This window comes from Heteronotia binoei, chromosome 15 (assembly GCF_032191835.1).
Source record: "Heteronotia binoei isolate CCM8104 ecotype False Entrance Well chromosome 15, APGP_CSIRO_Hbin_v1, whole genome shotgun sequence".
Classification (NCBI taxonomy): Eukaryota; Metazoa; Chordata; class Lepidosauria; order Squamata; family Gekkonidae; genus Heteronotia; species Heteronotia binoei.
The window spans coordinates 10,456,413-10,483,891 of record NC_083237.1 but is presented as its reverse complement, the minus strand read 5'-3'; the positions used below and the strand labels follow the sequence as shown (position 1 = coordinate 10,483,891).

General features: G+C 40.9%; 3 protein-coding genes across 3 annotated transcripts; all 3 read right to left on the bottom strand.

Annotated features, from left to right (window-relative positions):
- Window positions 1-1,181: 1,181 nt before the first annotated feature.
- LOC132582973 (olfactory receptor 6X1-like) lies at window positions 1,182-2,120 on the bottom strand. The gene has a single exon (XM_060254638.1). It carries the CDS (start codon window positions 2,118-2,120, stop codon window positions 1,182-1,184), a length of 939 nt encoding a protein of 312 aa, XP_060110621.1.
- Window positions 2,121-10,103: 7,983 nt separating this feature from the next.
- LOC132582972 (olfactory receptor 6X1-like) lies at window positions 10,104-11,081 on the bottom strand. Its single transcript, XM_060254637.1, has one exon. The coding sequence runs from the start codon at window positions 11,079-11,081 to the stop codon at window positions 10,104-10,106; it is 978 nt and encodes a 325-aa protein (XP_060110620.1).
- Window positions 11,082-21,377: 10,296 nt separating this feature from the next.
- Window positions 21,378-22,355, bottom strand: LOC132582971 (olfactory receptor 6X1-like). The gene has a single exon (XM_060254636.1). The coding sequence runs from the start codon at window positions 22,353-22,355 to the stop codon at window positions 21,378-21,380; it is 978 nt and encodes a 325-aa protein (XP_060110619.1).
- Between the last annotated feature and the right edge of the window lie 5,124 nt (window positions 22,356-27,479).

Below are 27,479 nucleotides of genomic sequence, written 5' to 3'. Positions count from 1 at the left end.
GCGTGTCTGTTGTGGGGGAGGAAGATAAAGGAGATTGTGAGCCGCTCTGAGACTCTTCGGAGTGGAGGGCGGGATATAAATCCAATATCTTCTTCTTCTTCTTCTTTAATTGGCTAGCCACACAAGTCAAAGAACCCTGGTGCCCTGAGGGTGTTGCTTTCATACTGGCCTTGATAAAACATCTCAGAATACGAATCATTAATGAAAACACAACATTCTTGCTCAATTAAGGCACATGTCCCCCTTCTCCATCAAGGCTAGGATAATATCAAGTGCCCAGTGATTTTGAAGAGCCAATTTTTCTAATCTCACATTTTTCCTGAGCCAATGAACTTGGGAGGGCACTTTCCAAACAGAGGCCTTGCTGCAGCTATAGGGAGAGGCCAAGAAAGGGGGGAAGACTGTGATATATCACCATGAAAATTTTTAATAATGCAATATTAAACCAAAAACTTTCATTATGTGAATCTAATACACACTTTTCATTATTCTATTCTTTGTGTGTTTTCTAAGTCTATCACATTATATATACCTATGTAAGAAGTAAAAGAGCTCAAAAACACACAAGTATTACACACCAAACAGTACAAAAAGCTCTGTGAGATCAATGCACCAAGTCCTTCAAGTATTGGCATATCCGGAAAGTGTGAAGTGCTTCAGCTCTGTGTCTGTAAATATGTACAAAATTGCATCTTAAGGTGTTTTTTCCAAGCTCCTGCGTTTTCTGGGGTTTTCCCAACTTTCAATGAACCTTTAATGTGCTTGCATAGCAGCACCTTTTTTTTCAATTTGGAGATTTCAAAAGCCCTTGCAGAGACAAGAGATGGATAAACTTGGAACACGATATCACAACCGGTCTCAACTCATCAGTACTGAAAGCAGTTCCCATCTGATTGGGGGGGGAGGGTTAGCAGAATCCTGTTTCAAGTCAGCTTTTTCAAAGCCGGATCTGCTGTTCTCAGTATATTAAATTGAATATCACTTCACTACATTTTCAAAACTGGTCACAGCCTTACGTTCTTAGTTGGAGCTATGGGGAGAGCAGCTGCCCAGATCATGTGAAATTTGCATACACGTAGTAGCAAAACATTGCTTCAATCTGTTCCTTTCATCTATCTGAATTGATGCCTATCCATAAGCGTCTTGATCAATTTTACATATCAACCTATTTGAAAAAAAAGTTAAAAATCATTGTTCAGCAACTGTTTCTTACGTATTACATTCCTAATGACATTTTTGACCTCTGCATTCCTTATTGTATATATGAAAGGGTTCAACATTGGGATAAAGGCTGTATTCAAGACTGCCAGTACCCTGGTTAGGTGAGAAGACGAATGCACAGTGGGTCTCATATACATAGCTATCAGTGCCCCGTACAATATGCACACCACAATTAGGTGAGATGTACAGGTAGAGAATGCCTTCTTGCGCCCAAGAGCTGAAGAAATGTTCATTACAGTGGAGATGATGCAGGCATAAGACACGGTGGTGAAAATCAGGGTCACAACTATCATTAAGATAGCAGACAGAAATCCCACAAACTCACTGACACTAGTATCGGTACATACAAGGCTAAACATGGCAGCAGAATCACAAAAGAAATTGTCGACGACATTGGACCCACAAAAAGGCATCTGCCAAAAAACGAGACATTGGGAAAGAAACAGTACAAATGACACATACCAAGTGGCCAAGGACAGGTGGATGCAGACATTCTTAGTCATAATCAATGGATATTGAAGGGGCTTACAGATGGCCAAATAGCGGTCAAAAGACATTGCTGTAAGGACTAAAAGTTCTGAACCAGCAAACGTGAAATAGAAAAAGTTCTGGGCCAGGCAGCAATGGAAGCAGATTTTGGTCCGTGGTTGCATAAGTGTCTGAAGAAGCTTGGGTACTACAGTTGTGGTGTAGCAGATCTCCAGAAGAGCCAGGTTGCTTAGGAAGATGTACATGGGAGTCTGAAGTCTGGGCTCAAAGGTCACGATGATGAGGATGAATCCATTTCCCATGATGGCTACCATGTAGACAAACAAACCAATAACGAAAAATATTCGGTGTAGATCATGCAGAAAAGGAATACCCAGTAGAATAAATTCAGTCACTTTTGATGTATTCATTGTCACCTCCACGTCTACAAAGACGAACAGTTTAGTTTGGCTGAGATTAAAAGATGGGGGAAAGAAAGGAAATTGGTTCAAGGGACTGACCTGACCTAGGTCACCAGAGGACGAGGAACAGCTCAAAGCAAGGCTCATCTGAGGTGAAGAGTAAAAAGTGTTTTATCATTTACCCATTCTGTCAGATATATTACACCAGCAAAGTTAAAGGTAGTCCCCTGCGCAAGTATCAGTCGTTTTTGACTCTTTCACATTGCTTTTCATGTTGCTTTCATAACGTTTTCACAGCAGACTTTTTACGGGGTGGTTTGCCATTGCCTTCCCCAGTCATCTATGCTTTCCCCCCAGCAAGCTGTGTACTCATTTTACCAAGCTCGGAAGGATGGAAGGCTGAGTCAACCTGGAGCCGGCTACCTGAACCAGCTTCCACTGGGATCGAACTCAGGTTGTGAGCAGAGGGTTCTGATGGCAGTACTGCAGCTTTACCACTCTGTGCCATGTGGCTCTTATCATATCGCACCAGCACACAGATAAAAAGGTAAAGGTAGTCCCCTGTGCAAGCACCAGTCGTTTCTGACTCTGGAGCGATGTTGCTTTCACAACGTTTTCACGGCAGACTTTTTTATGGGGTGGTTTGTCGTTGCCTTCCCCAGTCATCTACACTTTCCCCTCAGTACTCATTTTACCAACCTCGGAAGGATGGAAGGCTGAGTCAACCTCGAGTTGGCTACCTGAACCCAACTTCTGCTGGGATCGAACTCAGATCGTGAACAGAGCTTAAGATTGCAGTACTGAGCTTTACCACTCTGCACCATGGGACTCTTGGATAACACTCTAATAGAATGATGTTAGAAAGTAAATTAGGTGGATAAGAACATCACTAGGAAATGCATTTCCTTTTGTTTAACCTAGACTTGCAGCAAAAGCAATTAACAAGCAACTTTTATTACCTTTTATTGCTCTCCAGACCAAATGGTCTTCCAATTTATTACACTATTCTGTCATTTGATCCTAAATTTATATCACTTTACATTCTTAACCCACCAGCTACATGTATTTCAACCCACTGTACCCTATCCCCTATCTGAAGAAGTATGCATGCATATGAAAGCTTACTTTCTGAATAAAACTTTGTTGGTCTCAAAGGTGCTACTTGACTCACAATTTGTTCTACTGCTTCAGACCAACACGGCTGCCCGCTTGGATCTACCAACACACTAACTGTTCTCCTGTTCGCCAAAGTTTGATCTTCAAGGGTTTTGATTGTTTTTTAGCTTAACCAATGGCCATTCAGAGTTTAAATAAAATATTTACCTTGCTCACATTCAAAGTTTTACACAGATACATGTGGGTGCAATGTCATTTCAATGCAGAAGGAAGGGATGATGAATAGGGATGTGGAAATCTCTCAGTTATGCACATAAGAACACACATGTATATGAAGTTACATGACACCAAATCAGGCCACTGGTCTATCGAGGCCCGTATTGTCGATGAGGTGGGTCTCAAGTGAGTCTCAAGCACAAGTCTATCGCATCACTTATTGCCTTGTCCTTTTTAACTGGAGATGCCAGGGACTGAACCTGGGACTTGGTGCATGCCAAGCAGGTGCTTTCTCACCGAGCCACAGCCCTCCCTATTGTAATAATCTTTACCGTTCAATAACTAGTATTAAAGGTAAAGGTAAAGGCAGTCCCTGTGCCAGCACCAAGTCATTACCAATCCATGGGGTGATGCCACATCCAATGTTCCCTCTAAGCTGCAGAGTCTTGTGAAGAAAAATTCTATGTTGTGAGCTACTGACATTAAAGTTGTGAGCTGCTGCATAAATTATTATGCTCTGTGGCCATTTTTCCTGAGCTAATAAAAAAAAATGTTTGAGCTGGAGGCTAAAAATCTGTGAGCTAGCTCACACCAACTCAGCTTTGAGGGAACACTGGCCACATCATGACGTTTTCTTGGCAGACTTTTTAATGGGGTGGTTTGCCATTGCCTTCCCCAGTCATCTACACTTCAACCCAAGCAAACTGGGTACTCATTTTACTGACATCGGAGGATGGCAGGCTGAGTCAGCTTCGAGCTGGCTATCTGAACCCAGCTTCTGCCGGGATCAAACTCAGGTTGTGAGCAGAGCTTGAACTCTACGCCACAGGGTTCTTACCTAGTATTAGGCCAATATATATAATATAGTATAATATATATATTGGCCTAGTATTAGGCCAATATATATAATCAAGAAATTTATAATTTCCAATTTATTGGAATATCCAGAATATAGGCTTTTTAAAACAACTACAACAAAGAAAAATGCAATGAAATAGTGCAGTAAGTTGTCATTATGCTGAAGTTGTCATTATGCTGAAGACAAAGTTGGAAGAGAGAGATTGAGACTCCACAGGGACGGTGGCTCAGTGGTAGAGCATCTGCTTGGGAAGCAGAAGGTCCCAGGTTCAATCCCTGGCATCTCCAAAAAAGGGTCCAGGCAAATAGGTGTGAAAAACCTCAGCTTGAGACCCTGGAGAGCCGCTGCCAGTCTGAGAAGACAATACTGACTTTGAAGGACCAAAGGTCTGATTTGGTATAAGGCAGCTTCATATGTTCATATGTTCATCCATTAAACTCCTTGGGCTACTCTGAGCCCTGCACTTTCTTTCATTCAAACGGAAAGCATAAGAACATAAGAGAAGCCATGTTAGATCAGGCCAATGGCCCATCCAGTCCAACATTCTGTGTCACACAGCGGCCAAATATACACACACACACACACACACACACACACAGTGGGCTGCTGCACAGATAAAATGACTGAGGAGTAAAGGAAAGGGACAGCACTCTGAGCCCATTTGAGGAACAGTAAGACGGAAAGTGCCTCAACCTGAGCTCATCAGATCTCATAACCCAGGGGTGGCCTACGGTAGCTCTCCAGATTTTTTTTTTGCCTACAACTCCCATCAGGCCCAACCAGCACGGCCAATGACTGGGGCTGATGGGAGTTATAGGCAAAACACATCTGGAGAGCTACCGTTGACCACCCTGTCATAACCTAAGCTGGATCAGCCTGGGTTAACTCTTGAGTAGGAGACCACAGACGAAGTCCAGCATTGCTACAAAGAGGCAGGCAATAAGCCAAGCACCTATGTCCGTCTCTTGCCTTGAAAACCCCATCAGGAGTTGTTCTAACTCAGCTGTTACTTGATGGCACTTTCTACTACCAACAAGATGAAAAGGTTAACAAATACTCACTTTGGAATGAAAGAGCTTGACTACCTATAAATGGCAATTCAAGCAGATGTGACAACATTTTCCCCTCCCACATGCTTAATTCATCATTACACTTCAATCATCAAAGGAGAATAATTACCTATTTATTCCAATAGCAAGAAATTATTCTCGATGATTCTGAAGAGTGGGTTAGGAAAAGATGCTGGTGGGGATACTTTAAAAAGTGATCTTCATCATGTCACTATGGATAGAAATTTCCACAATGTGATTATGATGAAATAATTCCACCACAATATTGGGATTGTACAGATTTTTGCATGATGCTGTGCTCTTCACCTGGTCTTCAACCTGTTTTCAGCACAATCTGAAGAAGCATTGGCTAGAGACTATCAATACTGAATGCTAAGAACAGCCTTCATTTGTCCCTGTCCGTTTTTTGTAAACCAGATGGAGAAGAAAGCAAAATCCTTTTTAGAAATGAAGTCATTTGAGGGATTCTTTTCAGCTGAGCACTCAATGGCTCTGTAAAACTGTTAAGTGCCCACAAGCTTTTAACATCACCCATGCTATTAAAAGTGGGTTTGACTCAGTAAGTCTCCAGTCTCTTCACTTGCTAGCAGTTACTCATGGGAATGTCTTTCCAAAAGTCAGTTTCTTCCATGCTAATTCAGATTGATGAACCCGTGAGCCTGATTTATCAAGCACACCTGAGATTAGTTGTAGCAGGGAGAATTATTTTGTTTCAGAAGGTCTGCCTTGTGTATTTTAAGCTTTTCATCCTAGAGATCAAATAAAAACTGAACAATTACAAAACCACTAAGTATGTTTCAAAGCTGAGTTAAAAAACTGAAAGCTATATAGGGTTGCCAGGTCTTCCTTGACTTCTAGCAGGGAGCTCCCAGGTCTATTCTGGGATGTTCTTGCACATGTGCTTTGTGCACCTGGTATGATGAGATCATCTGGAAGTGACATCATCATGCCGGGCATGTTGTGTGTGGACACTCTAGCATTTTGACCCAAAGCTCTATGGTAACCAAAAACCGTTGGCCAAAATGCTAGAGCGTTAGTGTACAATGTGCCTGACATCACTTCCAGGTGACATAATTGCACCAATCATGTCAACATGGGAGGGGGCTGTTTGGAGGCACCAATCATGTCAACATGGGAGGGGGCTTCCCCACCGGTCAGCTGCACACCAACATGAAATTGCTGTGTTTAGGCACACTTGTGTGTGTTACTGCTACTTTCTATATCTGCCTCTCTTGCTATCTCCAGATCATGCAGTCTTGCCTGTTTGTCAGGGGTTCAACCAAATATCATCTCCTGGAAGACTGGTCCAAACCCACAAAAAATAATATAATTTATGTAAAGGAACTGCACATATAGGAAAAAATGGGGAATTATTACCCAATTGGCCTACATGTATGTAGCTTTATTATAGGACTGTGCCCTTTCAACATGTCAAGAGCTGATACACATGTGCACCTGGAATTATCATTGGGCCCTTCTGCCCGGGGAATACTTGGTCCAAGATTTGGACCTCATATAAAGTGTGCATATTCATGGAAATGAATAGCCATAGGTTCAAAGCAGTGTCACTGTTGCCCTGATGGCCATCCACCTCTGCTTCAGAAGCTCTCTGGACTACTTTGCCCGAGTATTTCCTCCCTGCACCCCTCCAGAATGTATGGGAAGAACTGCTACATTCTTTGCTCTTTATTTTACTGCTACAAATTCTCAGGAAGCACCTCCTTGGTGCATCTCCCCAATATTTATTAGTTGAGCAACATATGAGGTGAAGGAGATGGGGCTCTGACACCTCTCAACACGGGTTTCCGTGTGGGTGATGACAAAGAAAACGAGTGATTCTTTTGGAGAAATTCAGATATAGGGTTATTGCCCAGAGTGTTCATCTTGCCTACCCACTAGCACCTGTGTGTGAGCAGAAACCCACAGGGGAAAAAAGAAGACTTGGAATACTCCTTGATTCTTTATACCAGTCTTAAGTAAAACTGAGTTTAATGCATACATTTGGACTTTGTTCTGATTTTTGTACACAGTGTCTACTTCACTGAGAATACGTACGTATGCAGATGCCGTCAAGTTGCAATCATTTTATGGTGACCTCAACGAGGCCCTTTCAAGGCCTGTGAGAGACAGAAATGGTTTTTCATTGCCTTCATCTGCAGAGTTTTCCTTAGTGGTCTCCCAATCAATTACCAGCCCTCTTAGTTTCCATGATCTGATGAGATCAGGCTATACTATGCCACCTTCCTGCATTATTGAAGTAAGCATGAAAGCGAATAGTGATTGACATATTCCAGTGGAAAGTTAGCTTGGGCTCTCAGTCTTCATCTTGCCTATTTTGAATTCCTTTCTTATGCCTCAGAGTCTTCCAACAATCTACATCTTTTCAACGATCACCAAATCCCTTGAACGTTTTTAGATATCTTTTGAAATGCCCCACAAAACATTAAAAAATTACAAAATCATTTATTGATCACTGAGGATTGTCAGAGAAATTATGACTCCCTAGCTGCAAATTAGGGTATTTCTTCTAAGTGAAAGGATACAAACACCAAAACAGATTATATAGTGAGAATCATTTCACACACACACACACAGAGTTTAAAATACAGGACATCTACAAAATAGAGTAGTATGATTTGTCTGGTTTCCCCAGAAAGTGGAAGAATTCAGAAGACTTCGTTCCTGCCCCCAGGAATGTATGTGAAAAATCACTAAGTTTATTTATGCTTTTTAAATTATCATCTTATTTTACTGTTACAAGATCAGTATATTGCTTCTCTTGGGAAGTACTATACAGATATGGTTGCATCCCAATTTAATCATACAATCATAGGAAGAAGGGCTTTTTTGTAGAAAAAGCCCAGCAGGAACTCATTTGCATATTAGGCCATACCTCCTGACATCACCATTATTTTGCACAGTTTTTTGTAGAAGAAACTCAGCAGGAACTCATTTAAATATTAGGCCATACCCCCCTGACATCACCGTTGTTTTGCACAGGGTTTTTTGAAAAAGAAACCCCGCAGGAACTCATTTGCATATTAGGCCACACCCTCTGATCCCAAGCCAGCCGGAACTAGGCTCCTGTATGTTCCTGCTCAAAAAAAGCCCTGACAGGAAGCAATGTTAACATCAGGTGTTCAGAAAACAATACATTAAAATGTACTGCTTAACATGTTTAGATTTTTCATTTTACCTGTCAACATTATTTTTACCAGCATATCATAAGAAACATAACAAATCTGTTATATATATATATATATATATATATATACCCCAAAACAATAACATCTGTCTCATTCACTCAGTTTCCAGAGGTGCAGTTTAGAGAAATCCCCATCATCAAACAACACAAATATTCTTTCCCAGCATTTCTGCTTCTGGCCTGTCACTAATAATGTGTCTGGATTGTGTCAAGCAGAAAGGAATACATAATTTTAAGCACTAGATATTAGGGTGGGCCCAACCCCCCCCCAAAAAAAAGATGGTTTTATTTGCTTCAGGGTTCAGAACAGCCCCTGAGCCAAACCCTGAGTCCAGGCAAATAGGTGTGAAAAACCTCAGCCTGAGATCCTGGAGAGCCGCTGCCAGTCTGAGTAGACAATACTGACTTTGATGGACCGAGGGTCTGATTCAGTATAAGGCAGCTTCATATGTTCATATATGTTCAACCCAAAAGGACCCCACTTAAACTGTGCCCGTCTGGCAAATTGGTTTTCCCCTTACTCCCATCCGCAGCAAGTCACTGCTGGAAGACATGGGGAGGGACCACCTTGGAAGGGATTTCTCTTCCACATTTCTGCCAATCATGGCTTGCAAAGGCCAGAAGAAAGAGGGGGGGGTGCTCAAGAAGGTTAAATGGCAGGCAGCCATTTGACCAGTTGGTTTTACTTCCCTGCACTTCAAAGTGGGGGATGAAACCAAGAAGTTTAATGCTCATAACCATTTAAATCCAACAGGTCCACCAGACAGTTGTTAGGTTTAAATGACTCTGAGCCATTTAACCCATCAGTTTCACATACACCCGCCCCCCTTTGAATGCCAGTCCAATATGTTCTGAGTATATGCCAGACTTAAGAATGCTGCAGACCAGAAATGAGTAGTCACAACCCAAAGTGAGCTGATCTCAAACGATAAATGACCTGAAGAAATCAATTGCTTTTGAGCATATTTCAACAGCAGTGTCATATTTAGCTACCAACACTGAATATGCTGATACAAAACTAAACAACATGCTACTAATTTCCAATTAGAAATAACCCAGCAAGGAAGTAATGAACATATGAAGCTGCCTTATATGGAATCAGACCCTCGGTCCATCAAAGTCAGTATTGTCAACTCAAACTGGCAGCGGCTCTCCAGGGTCTCAGGCTGAGGTTTTTCTCACCTATTTGCCTGGACCCTTTTAGTTGGAGATGCCGGGGATTGAACCTGGGACCTTCTGCTTACCAAGCAGATGCTCTACCACTGAGCCACCTTCCCTCCCCTATGAGGTTTTTCACTTGACAACAATAGTTCACTCTATGCATGGTATAGTCCATACTGATATTTATAACAATGAAACAGTGCTGAAGTTTCTAATTTAATATTCAAGCTGAAAAGAAGATACAGACATCAGGAGAATCTTATACCCTCCAGCAGGATATGAGAAGTTCCAATTGGTTCCACCTACTGTGCTGTTTATCAGGAATTGTTTATATCTCCATGTATGTCAATCTCAGAGTTCTCAGATCACTCGTATTTGCCCACTTTATTGGACACGTCCAAGACCTCTTCATTCGACAACCGTCTCTGCTTACAGATTGCATTTCTGACAGCGGCCTTCACTTCTGCATTCCTTATTGTGTAAATGAAAGGGTTCAGCACTGGGGTCACGGCTGTGTTCAGCACCGCTAGTACCCTAGTTAAGGGAGATGAGGAATGCAGGTTGGGCCTGACATACATGGCTATCAGTGCCCCATACAATATAGATATCACAATCAGGTGAGATGAGCAGGTAGAAAAAGCCTTTTTGCGTCCCTTGGCTGAAGGAATGTGCACGATGGTAGAAATAATGTAGACATATGTCACCAAGGTGAATATCAAGGTCAAAATACCCAGTAAAATGGCACAGAGCAATCCCACAATCTCATTGAGGAAGGTATCAGTACATGCGATGCTAAACAGGGGAGCGGCGTCGCACAAGAAATGATCGACAACATTGGAAGAACAGAAAGACATCCTCCACATAGGGAGACCCTGGAAGAAAAAGAGTATGAATGATGAGTACCAAGTGGCCAAGGACAACTGCTTGCAAACATTCTTGGTCATGATCATTGGGTATTGGAGTGGTTTGCATATGGCCATATACCGGTCAAAGGACATCACTGTAAGGATTAAAAGCTCTGTACCTCCAAATGTGAAGTAGAATAAGCTCTGGGCCATGCAGCAATGGAAACAAATTGTGGTCTGTGTTTCTATCAGTGTTTGTAGCAGCTTGGGTACTACAGTCGTGGTGTAGCAGATCTCCAAAAAAGCCAGGTTGCTCAGGAAGAAATACATGGGAGTCTGAAGTCTTGGCTCGATAGCCACAATGGCAAGGATGAATCCATTCCCTAGGATGGCTACAATGTACAGGAATAAACCTATGAAAAAGAAAATCCTGTGTAGGTCGTAGAAAAAAGGAATCCCTACTAGGATAAATTCAGTCACTGTTGATGTATTTAGCATCGTTTCAATTGATGCAGAATGACAGTCGTCCCTCTCGAATGGCTCAGAATGCAGACAAACAAAATGTTCTAGCTTCGTATGAAATGAACACTGCAGGACCAATATTCTTTAGGTCTCCAAGTTCAGTGTGGTACAGCAGTCAGAATGTTGGACGACAAGTTCAGAGATTCAGATTAAAAACCATGTTCATACATCTATCCCATAATTGGTAAGTCACATCAATTGCTGTCAGAGAAGAATATGAAATCCTTTAGGAAAGGTGCTGTTAGCAGCCAGCAAAATTCCATGGGTGCATCAATCTGCCCCGTGGCACAGAGTGGTAAAGCTGCAGCACTGCAGTCGGAGCCCTCTGCTCATGACCTGAATTCGATCCCAACAGAAGCTGGTTCAGGTAGCCGGCTCCAGGTCGACTCAGCCTTCCATCCTTCCGAGGTCGGTGAAATGAGTACCCAGCTTACTGTAGGGAAAGGGTAGATCGCTGGGAAAGGCAATGGCAAACCACCCCATAAAAAGCCTGCCGTGAAAACGTTGTGAAAGCAGCGTCACCCCAGAGTCGAAAATGACTGGTGCTTGCACAGGGGGGGACTACCTTTACCTTTTTATCAATTATAACTTGTCTGTCAAAGGATTATTACTTAATTGGTCCAACAGTAGGAAAAGGTATTTGGTGTTTCTGTAAAAGGGGTTGTTACCAGGCCTCGGATTCCACAGGAGCTCACAGGAGCACAGCTCCTGAACCTTTCTGAGGGCTCCCCCTCCTCCTCTCCACCTTGTCCATTGAATAATAGGTGCAGCTGCACAACAATCCCAGGATGAGCTCCACCACCTATTTTTCTACAAAGCAATCCCTGGTTGTTACAAAGGACTGTATTTCCACACTGAGATTCTGTTCAGGTCACCTGAAGTAATAATGAATATTGACCAACGAGTTACATAAATGTAATTGTTATAAACATTCTGCCTTTGTTCTTCAACATTCTTAGCACCGAAACGGAGGAAGAGAAACACCTTTAGAAATGCTGGTGTTGGGGAAAAAAGCGAGGCACTTTCCCCTTTTGATAGTTGAAGCACTCAATTTGCCTGAAATATTCCAGATGAGAATTGTGACGCTATGTACCCAACTCTCTGAACATGAAGGACATTGGTATAATTTCAGTCGAGTGCAAGTCATAAAAAGAAGCATCTTGACTGATGCAATTTTCTCAGATGGGAATAACTTTGAAGAAGGTAACATTTACCCAGGCTAATTAGCAAGATTAATTAAGAAGTTACCGACCTAACTTTGCAAACAAACTTGAGAACAGTAGAATAGATTGCTTTTCTATATAGAAATGCCTATTTATTTATTTATTTTTTAAAAAAAATTCAGACATTTTTAATAGCTGCATTTTATTACCCCGAGGTGCAGAGTGGTAAGCTGCAGTACTGCAGTCCAAATTTTGCTCACGACTTGAGTTCGATCCCGGTGGAAGCTGGGTTCAGGTAGCCAGCTCAAGGTTGACTCAGCCTTCCATCCTTCTGAGGTCAGTAAAAGGAGTACCCAGCTTCCTGGGGGTAAAATGTACATGACTGGGTAAACCAATGGCAAACCACCCAGGAAAAGTCTGCCATGAAAATGTCACCCCAGAGTCAGAAACCACTGGTGCTTGCACAGAGGACTAGCTTTACCTTTTTATTTTCCCCTTCCCCACTATTTCCTCTATTTTTGTCCTGGCATGCCCCATAGATTCCTGTTTCCTTTTCTCTTCACCACCCACCAGCTAACCTATCTTTACCTGTCCCCATCTTCAGATTTTCCTTCAGCTGGCAGCTTCTTCCTGGGTGAGGGGGAAACCTCTGCATGGTGCCAGTCACCAGGCTGGGCCCAGCGGTACATCTGTTAGAAGAAGAGCTGGGTTTTATACTCTTCTTTTCTCTACCCAAAGGAGTCTCAAACTGGAGGCCAGTTTGGTGTAGTAGTTAAGTGTGCGGACTCTTATCTGGGAGAACCAGGTTTGATTCCCCACTCCTCCCCTTGCAGCTGCTGGAATGGCTTGGGTCAGCCATAACTCTGGCAGAGGTTGTCCTTGAAAGGGCAGCTGCTGTGAGAGCCCTCTTAGCCCCACCCACCTCACAGGGTGTCTGTTGTGGGGGTGGAAAGTAAAGGAGATTGTGAGCCTCTCTGAGACTCTTCAAAGTGGAGGACAGGATATAAATCCAATATCTTCTTCTTTAAAGCAGCTTGCAATCACATTCCCATCCTCTCCCCGGAATAGACACCCTGCGAGTTACAGAATAAACCCATGCCAAGTAACAAACCTCATTAAAAAGTTACAGAATAAACATTGCCTATAAACATTAGAATAATACCATGAATTGCTTTTCTATGTGGAAATGCCTACAACTAGTATTTTTTTTTAAAAAAAAAATCTTTGTTTTGAAATTAACGATTTCTTAGTAGCATTCATATGGAAAATAGAAAGAGCAATCAAAACACCTTTTAGGAATACTCCAGAACTAGAATTGACAGCAATCAAATTAATGGTAGACAACTCATTCATGGAGGGAAGATCAATAGCTATTAGCATGAGACCTCCTTTCCAGAGGGAATATACCTGTCAATACAAGTGGCTGCTGGGAACAGGACAGGAGGGAGGAGAAAGTTTGCCTCTGAACTCTATTTCCAGGGCTTTTAGTGGGCCAATTTGAGGTTCCTGTAGTTTCTCTAAGGAACCTGGTGTGTCTCATGATTTCTCTTCTTCTGAAGCAAAATCTCAGTTAACATTCTGAGCAGCTGGCTCTTGGAATCTAGTGTTATCACATTTATTGGCCCTGCAGTGTCTTGATATACTTCTGAACACCAACATAAAATTGTTATGTTTAGGCAAACACTGTGTGTAAACACTTTATATCTGGAACTCCTTTGCATATTAGGCCACACACCCATGATGTAGCCAATCCTCCAAGAGCTTACAGGGCTCTTCTTACAGGGCATACTGTAAGCTCCAGGAGGACTGGCTACATCAGGGGAGTGTGGCGTAATATGCAAAGGAGTTCCTGCTACAAAAAAAGCCCTTCTTGTCTGTGTTACTACTACTTTCTATTTCTCCCTCTCTTGCTACTTCTGAATAGGGCTGCCAAGCCGCTGGTCTGGGCAGGGGTTTTCCGACCCAGGAGATTCCCAACACACCAGCCCATATTGGGCTGGTAGGGGAAACCTCCCCCAATGTCACTGGCACAATGATGTCACCCGCAAGTGATGTCATCACAATGGCAACATCCCACACCAGCCACTCTAGGTGTTTCCGGGAAAACTCTATGGTTTTCCTTGATGCGCTATCATTTTAGAAAACACATACAGGAACATCCCAAAATATGCCTGGGAGCCCCCTGCTGGAAGTCAGGTAAGACTTGGAAATCCAATATGGCTATCAGTTTTAGCCTTGACGCATACTTCAAAATGGGAAATTTGTGATTTAATTTTCTGAACAGACAAAATTAACTTGGCAAAATGCCTTCTTTATTTGAGATAGAACACAGTTTCAAAAGGTGAATTAAAGTTTAAAGTTCCCCTATGCTACTTATAGCCCATAATGTTTTAATATTAGTTAAGAAATCTGTTGCTTATAGTTTAGATTCTGAGAAAGTTCATAAAATAATAGTTTTGAGCATTATGGATTTAAAAAAGTTATAATTCAATTAAAGGGTTTCTGAATAGGCAGACAACAGGTGAGGCTTTGTTAGTTAATATGATTTATTAGCACTCAAATGTGGAATAGCTTTCCTCTACTGTATGTTTATCACAAGGATTTTAAATGTTTAATACTGTGTTAAATTGAATTGTTCGCGGATTATTATATTTAGCTAAGGAAATGCATGAAGTTTAAGCAGTTTGATCATTTAATCTGCAAGACTCTATGCTGGTAGCAAGGAATTAAGTAGCACCTGTTGCAATCAGCATTATTATTTTTAGCAAGCAAAGGTAAACCTTGTTATTGGAAAATATTTTCAGCCAATTAGACTGGGATCAGAGCCAAGAGATAGCCATCTAAGACACTTCTAGCAGAACAGATGTTTTGATATTTTTGATTCCTGTCTAGAACCTTTATTTATTTATTATTATTTATTTATTACTTTAAATTTCTATCTCGCCCTCTCCGCAAGTGAACTCAGGGCAGCTGACAACATTCATATTCACAAGTTAAAACCAATAAAACCCAATAAAACATAATTACAATTTAAAATTTAAAAACCATTTTGTGGTACTGTATCACTACACTTTGAACTAGGTGAAAGTAAATCAAATTTTGAAGGCTAATTAAAATAGTAATTAGAACATCAGAAATGATTTCTATACAAAGAGCACCCTTAAGTGGTTAAGAAGAAAAGTGTTTTGTTTACAGTTTTTGCAGAAAATATAAATATCTTGAAAAATCAGATAAAAGCCTCCTGATCAATTAGAGAATAAACAAGAACATGTATTCAAGAGAGGTAAGTTAGTTCTTTCAGCATATGATATTTGAAGCTGAAAAGTCCATATAAAAGTTCAATTTTTCTAAGAAATGGCTGATGTGGTATTATTATCAATTGTTTTCATATATTTGTAGGAATGCTTAATGAACAAGTGTTTAAATATGTCTTTGTGTATGTAGAAGCAAGATTATACAATATAAAGTTAAGTTTTGCTTGTGATACGAATTTAAGGTTGTAAGTTCATGAAAGATGGAAAGTCTGAGAAAGTAGCCAACTGAAGGCAGCAGGAAGGTGAGTGTCTAGAAAGATGTTATATTTCATTTTTAATGAGGAAGTCTTGACAACACACCTGTGGATGAAAAGAACAGTAAAGTGGAAAATAAGCCAGGAACATCTTGTTTTTCAAATATAATATTTATGAATGTTAGAGACGAAGAAAATGCATGAGTGCATGCATGTTGATGACAGATTAATAATGAAAATGAAGAAGTGATGAAGAGTATAAAAGTTTGAACACAACTGGATCTCAGTGAACAACTGAACTGAACCTTGGGCTGTATGTTGTTCCTTATTTGAATAAAACTTTCGTTGCCTCTTTTTGCTGTCTGGATTTTGTCTCACTGTGTGACTTTAATTGGCTAGTCCCACAAGTGAAAGAACCCTGGTGCCCTGAGGGTGTTGCTTTCATACTGGCCTTGATAAAAGGTCTCAGAATATGAATCATTAATGAAAACACAACATTCTTGGTCAATTAAGGCACATGTCCCCCTTCTCCATCAAGGCTAGGATAATATCAAGTGCCCAGTGAATTTGAAGAGCCAATTTTTCTAATCTCATGTTGTTCCTGAGACAATGAACTTGGGAGGCCACTTTCCAAACAGAGGCCTTGCTGCAGCTATGGTGAGAGGCCAAGAAAGGGGGAAAGACTGTGATATATCACCATGAAAATTTTTAATACTGCAATATTAAAACAAAAAACTTTCATTATGTGGATCTAATAAACACTTTTCATTATTCTATTCTTTGTGTGTTTTCTAAGTATCAACAAATACTCACTTTGGAATGAAAGAGCTTGACTACCTATAAATGGTATGTGACAACATTTCCTCCTCCCACATTCTTAATTCATCATTACACTTCAATCATCAAAGGAGAATAATTACCTATTTATTCCAATAGCCAGAAATTATCCTCCATGATTCTGAAGAGTGGGTTAGGAAAAAGGTGCAGGTGGGGATACTTTAAAAAGCAGTCTTCATTAAGTCACTATGGATACAAATTTCCACAATGAGATTATGATGAAATAATTCCACCACAATGTTGGGATTGTACAGATTTTTTCATGATGCTGTGCTCTTCACCTTGTCTTCAGCCTGTTTTCAGCACAATCTGAAGAAGCATTGGCTAGAGACTATCTATACTGAATGCTAAGAACAGCCTTCATTTGTCCCTGTCCGTTTTTTGTAAACCAGATGGAGAAGAAAGCAAAATCCTTTTTAGAAATGAAGTCAATTGAGGGATTATTGTAAATTGAGCATTCGATTGCTCTGTAAAACTGTTAAGTGCTCACAAGCTTTTAACATTACCCATGCTATTAAAAGTGGGTTTGACTCAGTAAGTCTCCAGTCTCTTCACTTGCTAGCAGTTTCTCACGGGAATGTCTTTCCAAAAGTCAATTTCTTCCATGCTAATTCAGATTGATAAACCCGTGAGCCTGATTTATCAAGCACACCTGAGATTAGTTGTAGCAGGGAGAATTATTTTGCTTCAGAAGGTCTGCCTTGTGTATTTTAAATTTTTCATCCTAGAGATCAAATAAAAACTGAACAATTACAAAACCACGAAGTATGCTTCAAAACCGACTTCTAGCAGGGAGCTCCCAGGTCTATTCTGGGATGTTCTTGCACATGTGCTTTGTGCACCTGGCATGATGAGATCATCTGGAAGTGACATCATCATGCCAGGCATGTTGTGTGTGGACACTCTAGCATTTTGACCCAGAGCTCTATGGTAACCAAAAACTGTTGGCCAAAATGCTAGAGTGTTAGTGTACAATGTGCCTGGCATCACTTCCAGGTGACATAATTGCACCAATTATGTCAACATGGGAGGGGGCTGTTTGGAGGTGGGGCTTCCCCACCGGTCAGCTGCACACCAACATGAAATTACTGTGTTTAGTCACACTTGTGTGTGTTACTACTACTTTCTATATCTCCCTCTCTTGCTATCTCCAGATCATGCAGTCTTGCCTGTTTTTCAGGGGGTTCAACCAAATATCGTCTCCTGGAAGAGTGGTCCAAACTCACAAAAAATAAATAATTTATGTAAAGGAACTGCACATATAGAAAAAAAAATGGGGAATTGTTATCCAATTGGCCTATATGTATGTAGCCTTATTATAGGACTGTGCCCTTTCAACATGTCAAGAGCTGATACACATGTGCACCTGGAATTATCATTGGGCCCTTCTGCCCGGGGAATACTTGGTCCAAGATTTGGACCTCATATAAAGTGTGCATATTCATGGAAATGAATAGCCATAGGTTCAAAGCAGTGTCACTGTTGCCCTGATGGCCATCCACCTCTGCTTCAGAAGCTCTCTGGACTACTTTGCCCGAGTATTTCCTCCCTGCACCCCTCAAGAATGTATGGGAAGAACTGCTACATTCTTTGCTCTTTATTTTACTGCTACAAATTCTGTTAATTGCTTTTCTCAGGAAGCACCTCCTTGGTGCATCTCCCCAATATTTATTAGTTGAGCAACATATGAGGTGAAGGAGATGGGGCTCTGACACCTCTCAACACAGGTTTCCGTGTGGGTGATGACAAAGAAAATGAGTGATTCTTTTGGAGAAATTCAGATATAGGGTTATTGCCCAGAGTGTTTATACCCACTAGCACCTGTGTGTGAGCAGAAACCCACAGGGGAAAAAGGAAGACTTGGAATACTCCTTGATTCTTTATACCAGTCTTAAGTAAAACTGAGTTTAATGCATACATTTGGACTTTGTTCTGATTTTTGTACACAGTGTCTACTTCACTGAGAATACGTACGTATGCAGATGCCGTCAAGTTGCAATCATTTTATGGTGACCTCAACGAGGCCCTTTCAAGGCCTGTGAGAGACAGAAATGGTTTTTCATTGCCTTCATCTGCAGAGTTTTCCTTAGTGGTCTCCCAATCAATTACCAGCCCTCTTAGTTTCCATGATCTGATGAGATCAGGCTATACTATGCCACCTTCCTGCATTATTGAAGTAAGCATGAAAGCGAATAGTGATTGACATATTCCAGTGGAAAGTTAGCTTGGGCTCTCAGTCTTCATCTTGCCTATTTTGAATTCCTTTCCTATGCCTCAGAGTCTTCCAACTATCTACATCTTTTCAACAATCACCAAATCCCTTGAACGTTTTTAGGTATCTTTTCACATGCCCCACAAAACATTAAAAAATTACAAAGTAATTTATTGATCACTGAGGATTGTCAGGGAAATTATGACTCCCTAGCTGCAAATTAGGGTATTTCTTCTAAGTGAAAGGATACAAACACAAAACAGATTATATAGTGAGAATCATTTCACACACACACACACAGAGTTTAAAATACAGGACATCTACAAAATAGAATAATATGATTTGTCCGGTTTCCCCAGAAAGTGGAATAATTCAGAAGACTTAGTTCCTGCCCCCAGGAATGTATGTGAAAAATCACTAAGTTTATTTGTGCTTTTTAAATTATTATCTTATTTTACTGTTACAAGTTCAGTACATTGCTTCTCTTGGGAGGTACTATACAGATACGGTTGCATCCCAATTTAATCATACCATCACAGGAAGAAGGGCTTTTTTTGTAGAAAAAGCCCAGTAGGAACTCATTTGCATTTTAGGACACACCCCCTGACATCACCATTGTTTTGCACAGGGTTTTTTTTTGTATATGAAACACAGCAGGAACTCATTTGCATGTTAGGCTATACCCCCTGACATCACCATTGTTTTGCACAGTTTTTTTGTAGAAGAAATTCAGCAGGAACTCATTGGAATATTAGACCATACTTCCTAACCACCATTGTTTTTCACAGGGTTTTTTTGTAGAAGAAATCAAGTAGGAACTCATTTGAATATTAGGCCACTCCCTCTGACATCATCATTGTTTTGCACAGGTTTTTTTGTAGAATAAACCCAGCAGGAACTCATTTGAATATTAGGTCACACCCCTGACAACACCATTGTTTTGCACAGGGGTTTTTTGTAGAAGAAACCCAGCAGGAACTCATTTGCATATTAGGCCACACCCTCTGATGCCAAGCCAACTGGAACTAGGCTCTTGTATGTTCCTGCTAAAAAAAACCCCTGAAAGGAAGCAATGCCAACAGCAGGTGTTCAGAAAACAATGCATTAAAATGTACTGTTTAACATGTTTAGATTTTTCATTTTACCTGTCTACATTATCTTTACCAGCATATCATAAGAAACATAAAAAATCTGTTTTATATATATATATATATATATATATATATATATATATATATATATATACCCCAAAACAATAAAATCTGTCTCATTCACTCAGTTTCCAGGGGTGCTGTTTAGAGAAATCCCCATCATCAAATAGCACATAAATATTCTTTCCCAGCATTTCTGCTTCTGGCCTTTCACTAATAATGTATCTTGATTGTGTCAAGCAGAAAGGAATACATAATTTTAAGCACTAGATATTAGGGTGGGCACAACCCCCCAAAAAAGATGGTTTTATTTGCTTTAGGGTTCAGAACAGCCCCTGAACCAACCCCAAAAGACCCCACTTAAACTGTGCTCGTCTGGCAAATTGGTTTTCCCCTTACTCCTAGGCACAGCAAGTCACTGCTGGGAGACATGGGGAGGGACCACCTTGGAAGGGATTTCTCTTCCACATTTCTGCCAGTCGTGGCTTGCCAGGGCCAGAAGAAAGAGGGGGGGATGCTCAAGAAGGGTTAAATGGCTGGCAGCCATTTGACCAGCTGGCTTTACTTCCCGGCACTTCAAAGTGGGGGTTAATGCTCATAACCATTTAAATCCAACAGGTCCACCAGACAGTTGTTAGGTTTAAATGACTCTGAACCATTTAACCCATCAGCTTCACATATGTTCTGAGTATATGCCAGACTTAAGAATGCTGCAGACCAGAAATGAGTAGTCACAACCCAAAGTGAGCTGATATCAAACGATAAATGACCTGAAGAAATCAATTGCTTTTGAGCATATTTCAACAGCAGTGTCATATTTAGCCACCAACACTGAATATGCTGATACACAACTTAACAACATGCTACTAATTTCCAATTACAAACAACCCAGCAAGGAAGTAATGAACATATGAACATATGAAGCTGCCTTATACTGAATCAGACCCTTAGTCCATCAAAGTCAGTATTGTCTACTCAAACTGGCAGCGGCTCTCCAGGGTCTAAGGCTGAGGTTTTTCTCACCTATTTGCCTGGACCCTTTTAGTTGGAAATGCCGGGGATTGAACCTGGGACCTTCTGCTTACCAAGCAAATGCTCTACCACTGAGCCACCATCCCTCCCCTATGAGGTTCTTCACTTGACAACAATAGTTTACTCTATGCATGGTATAGTCCATGCTGATATTTATAACAATGAAACAGTGCTGAAGTTTCTAATTTAATATTCAAGTTGCAAAGAAGATACAGACATCAGGAGAATCTTATACCCTCCAGCAGAATATGAGAAGTTCCAACTGGTTCCACTTACTGTGCCACCTTCCTGCATTATTGGTTCCACATACTGTGCTGTTTATCAGGAATCGTTTATATCTCCATGTATGCCGATCTCAGAGTTCTCAGATCACTCGTATTTGCCCACTTTATTGGACACGTCCAAGAACTCTTCATTCGACAACTGTCTCTTCTTACAGATTGCATTTCTGACAGCGGCCTTCACTTCCGCATTCCTTATTGTGTAAATGAAAGGGTTCAGCACTGGGGTCACGGCTGTGTTCAGCACCGCTAGTACCCTGGTTAAGCGAGATGAGGAATGCAGTGTGGGCCTCACGTACATGACCATCAGTGCCCCATACAATATAGATATCACGATCAGGTGAGACGAACAGGTGGAAAAAGCCTTTTTGCGTCCCTTGGCTGAAGGAATGTGCACGATGGTAGAAATAATGTAGATGTATGTCACCAAGGTGAAGATCAAGGTCAAAATAACCAGTAAAATGGCACAGAGCAATCCCACAATCTCATTGAGGAAGGTATCAGTACATGCGATGCTAAACAGGGGAGCGGCGTCGCACAAGAAATGATCAACAACGTTGGAAGCACAGAAAGACATTCTCCATATAGGGAGACACTGGAAGAAAAAGAGTATGAATGACGAGCACCAAGTGGCCAAGGACAACTGCTTGCAAACATTCTTGGTCATGATCATTGGGTATTGGAGTGGTTTGCATATGGCCATATACCGGTCGAAGGACATCACTGTAAGGATTAAAAGCTCTGTACCTCCAAATGTGAAGTAGAATAAGTTCTGGGCCATGCAGCAATGGAAACAAATTGTGGTCCGTGTTTCTATCAGTGTTTGTAGCAGCTTGGGTACTACGGTCGTGGTGTAGCAGATCTCCAAAAAAGCCAGGTTGCTCAGGAAGAAGTACATGGGAGTCTGAAGTCTTGGCTCGATAGCCACAATGGCAAGGATGAATCCATTCCCTAGGATGGCTACAATGTACAGGAATAAACCTATGAAAAAGAAAATCCTGTGTAGGTCGTAGAAAAAAGGAATCCCTACTAGGATAAATTCAGTCACTGTTGATGTATTTAGCATCGTTTCAATTGATGCGGAATGACAGTTGTCCCTCTCGAATGGCTCAGAATGCAGACAAACAAAATGTTCTAGCTTCGTATGAAATGAACACTGCAGGACCAATATTCTTTAGGTCTCCAAGTTCAGTGTGGTACAGCAGTCAGAATGTTGGACGACAAGTTCAGAGATTCAGATTCAAAACCATGTTCATACATCTATCCCATAATTGGTAAGTCACATCAATTGCTGTCAGAGAAGAATATGAAATCCTTTAGGAAAGGTGCTGTTAGCAGCCAGCAAAATTCCATTGGTGCATCAATCTGCCCCGTGGCACAGAGCGGTCGGAGCCCTCTGCTCATGACCTGAATTCGATCCCAACAGAAGCTGGTTCAGGTAGCCGGCTCCAGGTCGACTCAGCCTTCCATCCTTCCGAGGTCGGTGAAATGAGTACCCAGCTTACTGGAGGGAAAGGGTAGATCGCTGGGAAAGGCAATGGCAAACCACCCCATAAAAAGCCTGCCGTGAAAACGTTGTGAAAGCAGCGTCACCCCAGAGTCGAAAATGACTGGTGCTTGCACAGGGGGGACTACCTTTACCTTTTTATCAATTATAACTTGTCTGTCAAAGGATTATTACTTAATTGGTCCAACAGTAGGAAAAGGTATTTGGTGTTTCTGTAAAAGGGGTTGTTACCAGGCCTCGGATTCCACAGGAGGTCACAGGAGCACAGCTCCTGAACCTTTCTGAGGGTTCCCCCTCCTCCTCTCCACCTTGTCCATTGAATAATAGGTGCAGCTGCACAACAATCCCAGGATGAGCTCCACCACCTATTTTTCTACAAAGCAATCCCTGGTTGTTACAAAGGACTGTATTTCCACACTGAGATTCTGTTCAGTTCACCTGAAGTAATAATGAATATTGACCAACGAGTTACATAAATGTAATTGTTATAAACATTCTGCCTTTGTTCTTCTACATTCTTAGCACAGAAATGGAGGAAGAGAAACACCTTTAGAAATGCTGGTGTTGGGAAAAAAATCAAGGCACTTTCCCCTTTTGATAGTTGAAGCACTCAGTTTGCCTGAAATGTTCCAGATGAGAATTGTGACGCTATCTACCCAACTCTCTGAACAGGAAGGACATTGGTATAATTTCAGTCGAGTGCAAGTCATAAAAAAGAAGCATCTTGACTGATGCAATTTTCTCAGATGGGAATAACTTTGAAGAAGGTAACATTTACCCAGGCTAATTAGCAAGATTAATTAAGAAGTTACCGACCTAACTTTGCAAACAAACTTGAGAATAGTAGAATAGATTGCTTTTCTATATAGAAATGCCTATTTATTTATTTTTTTTTTAAAAAAAAATTCAGACATTTTTAATAGCTGCATTTTATTACCCCGAGGTGCAGAGTGGTAAGCTGCAGTACTGCAGTCCAAATTTTGCTCACGACTTGAGTTCGATCCCGGTGGAAGCTGGGTTCAGGTAGCCAGCTCAAGGTTGACTCAGCCTTCCATCCTTCTGAGGTCAGTAAAAGGAGTACCCAGCTTCCTGGGGGTAAAATGTAGATGACTGGGTAAACCAATGGCAAACCACCCAGTAAAAAGTCTGCCATGAAAATGTCACCCCAGAGTCAGAAACCACTGGTGCTTGCACAGAGGACTAGCTTTACCTTTTTATTTTCCCCTTCCCCACTATTTCCTCTATTTTTGTCCTGGCATGCCCCATGTCTGTTAGCCGCCCTGAGCCCGCCTGGCGGGGAGGGCGGGATATAAAAATAAAATATTATTATTATTATTATTATAGATTCCTGTTTCCTTTTCTCTTCACCACCCACCAGCTAACCTATCTTTACCTGTCCCCATCTTCAGATTTTCCTTCAGCTGGCAGCTTCTTCCTGGGTGAGGGGGAAACCTCTGCATGGTGCCAGTCACCAGGCTGGGCCCAGCGGTACATCTGTTAGAAGAAGAGCTGGGTTTTATACTCTTCTTTTCTCTACCCAAAGGAGTCTCAAACTGGAGGCCAGTTTGGTGTAGTAGTTAAGTGTGCGGACTCTTATCTGGGAGAACCGGGTTTGATTCCCCACTCCTCCCCTTGCAGCTGCTGGAATGGCTTGGGTCAGCCATAACTCTGGCAGAGGTTGTCCTTGAAAGGGCAGCTGCTGTGAGAGCCCTCTTAGCCCCACCCACCTCACAGGGTGTCTGTTGTGGGGGCGGAAAGTAAAGGAGATTGTGAGCCTCTCTGAGACTCTTCGAAGTGGAGAACAGGATATAAATCCAATATCTTCTTCTTTAAAGCAGCTTGCAATCGCATTCCCATCCTCTCCCCGGAATAGACACCCTGCGAGTTACAGAATAAACCCATGCCAAGTAACAAACCTCATTAAAAAGTTACAGAATAAACATTGCCTATAAACATTAGAATAATACCATGAATTGCTTTTCTATGTGGAAATGCCTACAACTAGTATTTTTTTTAAAAAAATCTTTGTTTTGAAAGTAACGATTTCTTAGTAGCATTCATATGGAAAATAGAAAGAGCAATCAAAACACCTTTTAGGAATACTCCAGAACTAGAATTGACAGCAATCAAATTAATGGTAGACAACTCATTCATGGAGGGAAGATCAATAGCTATTAGCATGAGACCTCCTTTCCAGAGGGAATATACCTGTCAATACAAGTGGCTGCTGGGAACAGGACAGGAGGGAGGAGAAAGTTTGCCTCTGAACTCTATTTCCAGGGCTTTTAGTGGGCCAGTTTGAGGTTCCTGTAGTTTCTCTAAGGAACCTGGTGTGTCTCATGATTTCTCTTCTTCTGAAGCAAAATCTCAGTTAACATTCTGAGCAGCTGGCTCGTGGAATCTAGTGTTATCACATTTATTGGCCCTGCAGTGTCTTGATATACTTCTGAACACCAACATAAAATTCTTATGTTTAGGCAAACACTGTGTGTAAACACTTTGTAGCAGGAACTCCTTTGCATATTAGGCCACACACCCATGATGTAGCCAATCCTCCAAGAGCTTACAGGGCTCTTCTTACAGGGCATACTGTAAGCTCCAGGAGGACTGGCTACATCAGGGGAGTGTGGCGTAATATGCAAAGGAGTTCCTGCTACAAAAAAAGCCCTTCTTGTCTGTGTTACTACTACTTTCTATTTCTCCCTCTCTTGCTACTTCTGAATAGGGCTGCCAAGCCGCTGGTCTGGGCAGGGGTTTTCCGACCCAGGAGATTCCCAACACACCAGCCCATATTGGGCTGGTAGGGGAAACCTCCCCCAATGTCACTGGCACAATGATGTCACCCGCAAGTGATGTCATCACAATGGCAACATCCCACACCAGCCACTCTAGGTGTTTCCGGGAAAATTCTATGGTTTTCCTCAATGCGCTATCATTTTAGAAAACACATACAGGAACATCCCAAAATATGCCTGGGAGCCCCCTGCTGGAAGTCAGGGAAGACCTGGAAATCCAATATGGCTATCAGTTTTAGCCTTGACGCATACTTCAAAATGGGAAATTTGTGATTTAATTTTCTGAACAGACAAAATTAACTTGGCAAAATGCCTTCTTTATTTGAGATAGAACACAGTTTCAAAAGGTGAATTAAAGTTTAAAGTTCCCCTATGCTGCTTATAGCCCATAATGTTTTAATATTAGTTAAGAAATCTGTTGCTTATAGTTTAGATTCTGAGAAAGTTCATAAAATAATAGTTTTGAGCATTATGGATTTTAAAAAGTTATAATTCAATTAAAGGCTTTCTGAATAGGCAGACAACAGGTGAGGCTTTGTTAGTTAATATGATTTATTAGGACTCAAATGTGGAATAGCTTTCCTCTACTGTATGTTTATCACAAGGATTTTAAATGTTTAATACTGTGTTAAATTGAATTGTTCGCGGATTATTATATTTAGCTAAGGAAATGCATGACGTTTAAGCAGTTTGATCATTTAATCCACAAGACTCTATGCTGGTAGCAAGGAATTAAGTAGCACCTGTTGCAATCAGCATTATTATTTTTAGCAAGCAAAGGTAAACCTTGTTATTGGAAAATATTTTCAGCCAATTAGACTGGGATCAGAGCCAAGAGATAGCCATCTAAGACACTTCTAGCAGAACAGATGTTTTGTTATTTTTGATTCCTGTCTAGAACCTTTATTTATTTATTATTATTTATTTATTACTTTAAATTTCTATCTCGCCCTCTCCGCAAGTGAACTCAGGGCAGCTGACAACATTCATATTCACAAGTTAAAACCAATAAAACCCAATAAAACATAATTACAATTTAAAATTTAAAAACCATTTTGTGGTACTGCATCACTACACTTTGAACTAGGTGAAAGTAAATCAAATTTTGAAGGCTAATTAAAATAGTAATTAGAACATCAGAAATGATTTCTATACAAAGAGCACCCTTAAGTAGTTAAGAAGAAAAGTGTTTTGTTTACAGTTTTTGCAGAAAATATAAATATCTTGAAAAATCAGATAAAAGCCTCCTGATCAATTAGAGAATAAACAAGAACATGTATTCAAGAGAGGTAAGTTAGTTCTTTCAGCATATGATATTTGAAGCTGAAAAGTCCGTATAAAAGTTCAATTTTTCTAAGAAATGGCTGATGTGGTATTATTATCAATTGTTTTCATATATTTGTAGGAATGCTTAATGAACAAGTGTTTTAATATGTCTTTGTGTATGTAGAAGCAAGATTATACAATATAAAGTTAAGTTTTGCTTGTGATACGAATTTAAGGTTGTAAGTTCATGAAAGATGGAAAGTATGAGAAAGTAGCCAACTGAAGGCAGCAGGAAGGTCAGTGTCTAGAAAGATGTTATATTTCATTTTTAATGAGGAAGTCTTGACAACACACCTGTGGATGAAAAGAACAGTAAAGTGGAAAATAAGCCAGGAACGTCTTGTTTTGCAAATATAATATTTATGAATGTTAGAGACAAAGAAAATGCATGAGTGCATGCATGTTGATGACAGATTAATAATGAAAATGAAGAAGTGATGAAGAGTATAAAAGTTTGAACACAACTGGATCTCAGTGAACAACTGAACTGAACCTTGGGCTGTATGTTGTTCCTTATTTAAATAAAACTTTTGTTGCCTCTTTTTGCTGTCTGGATTTTGTC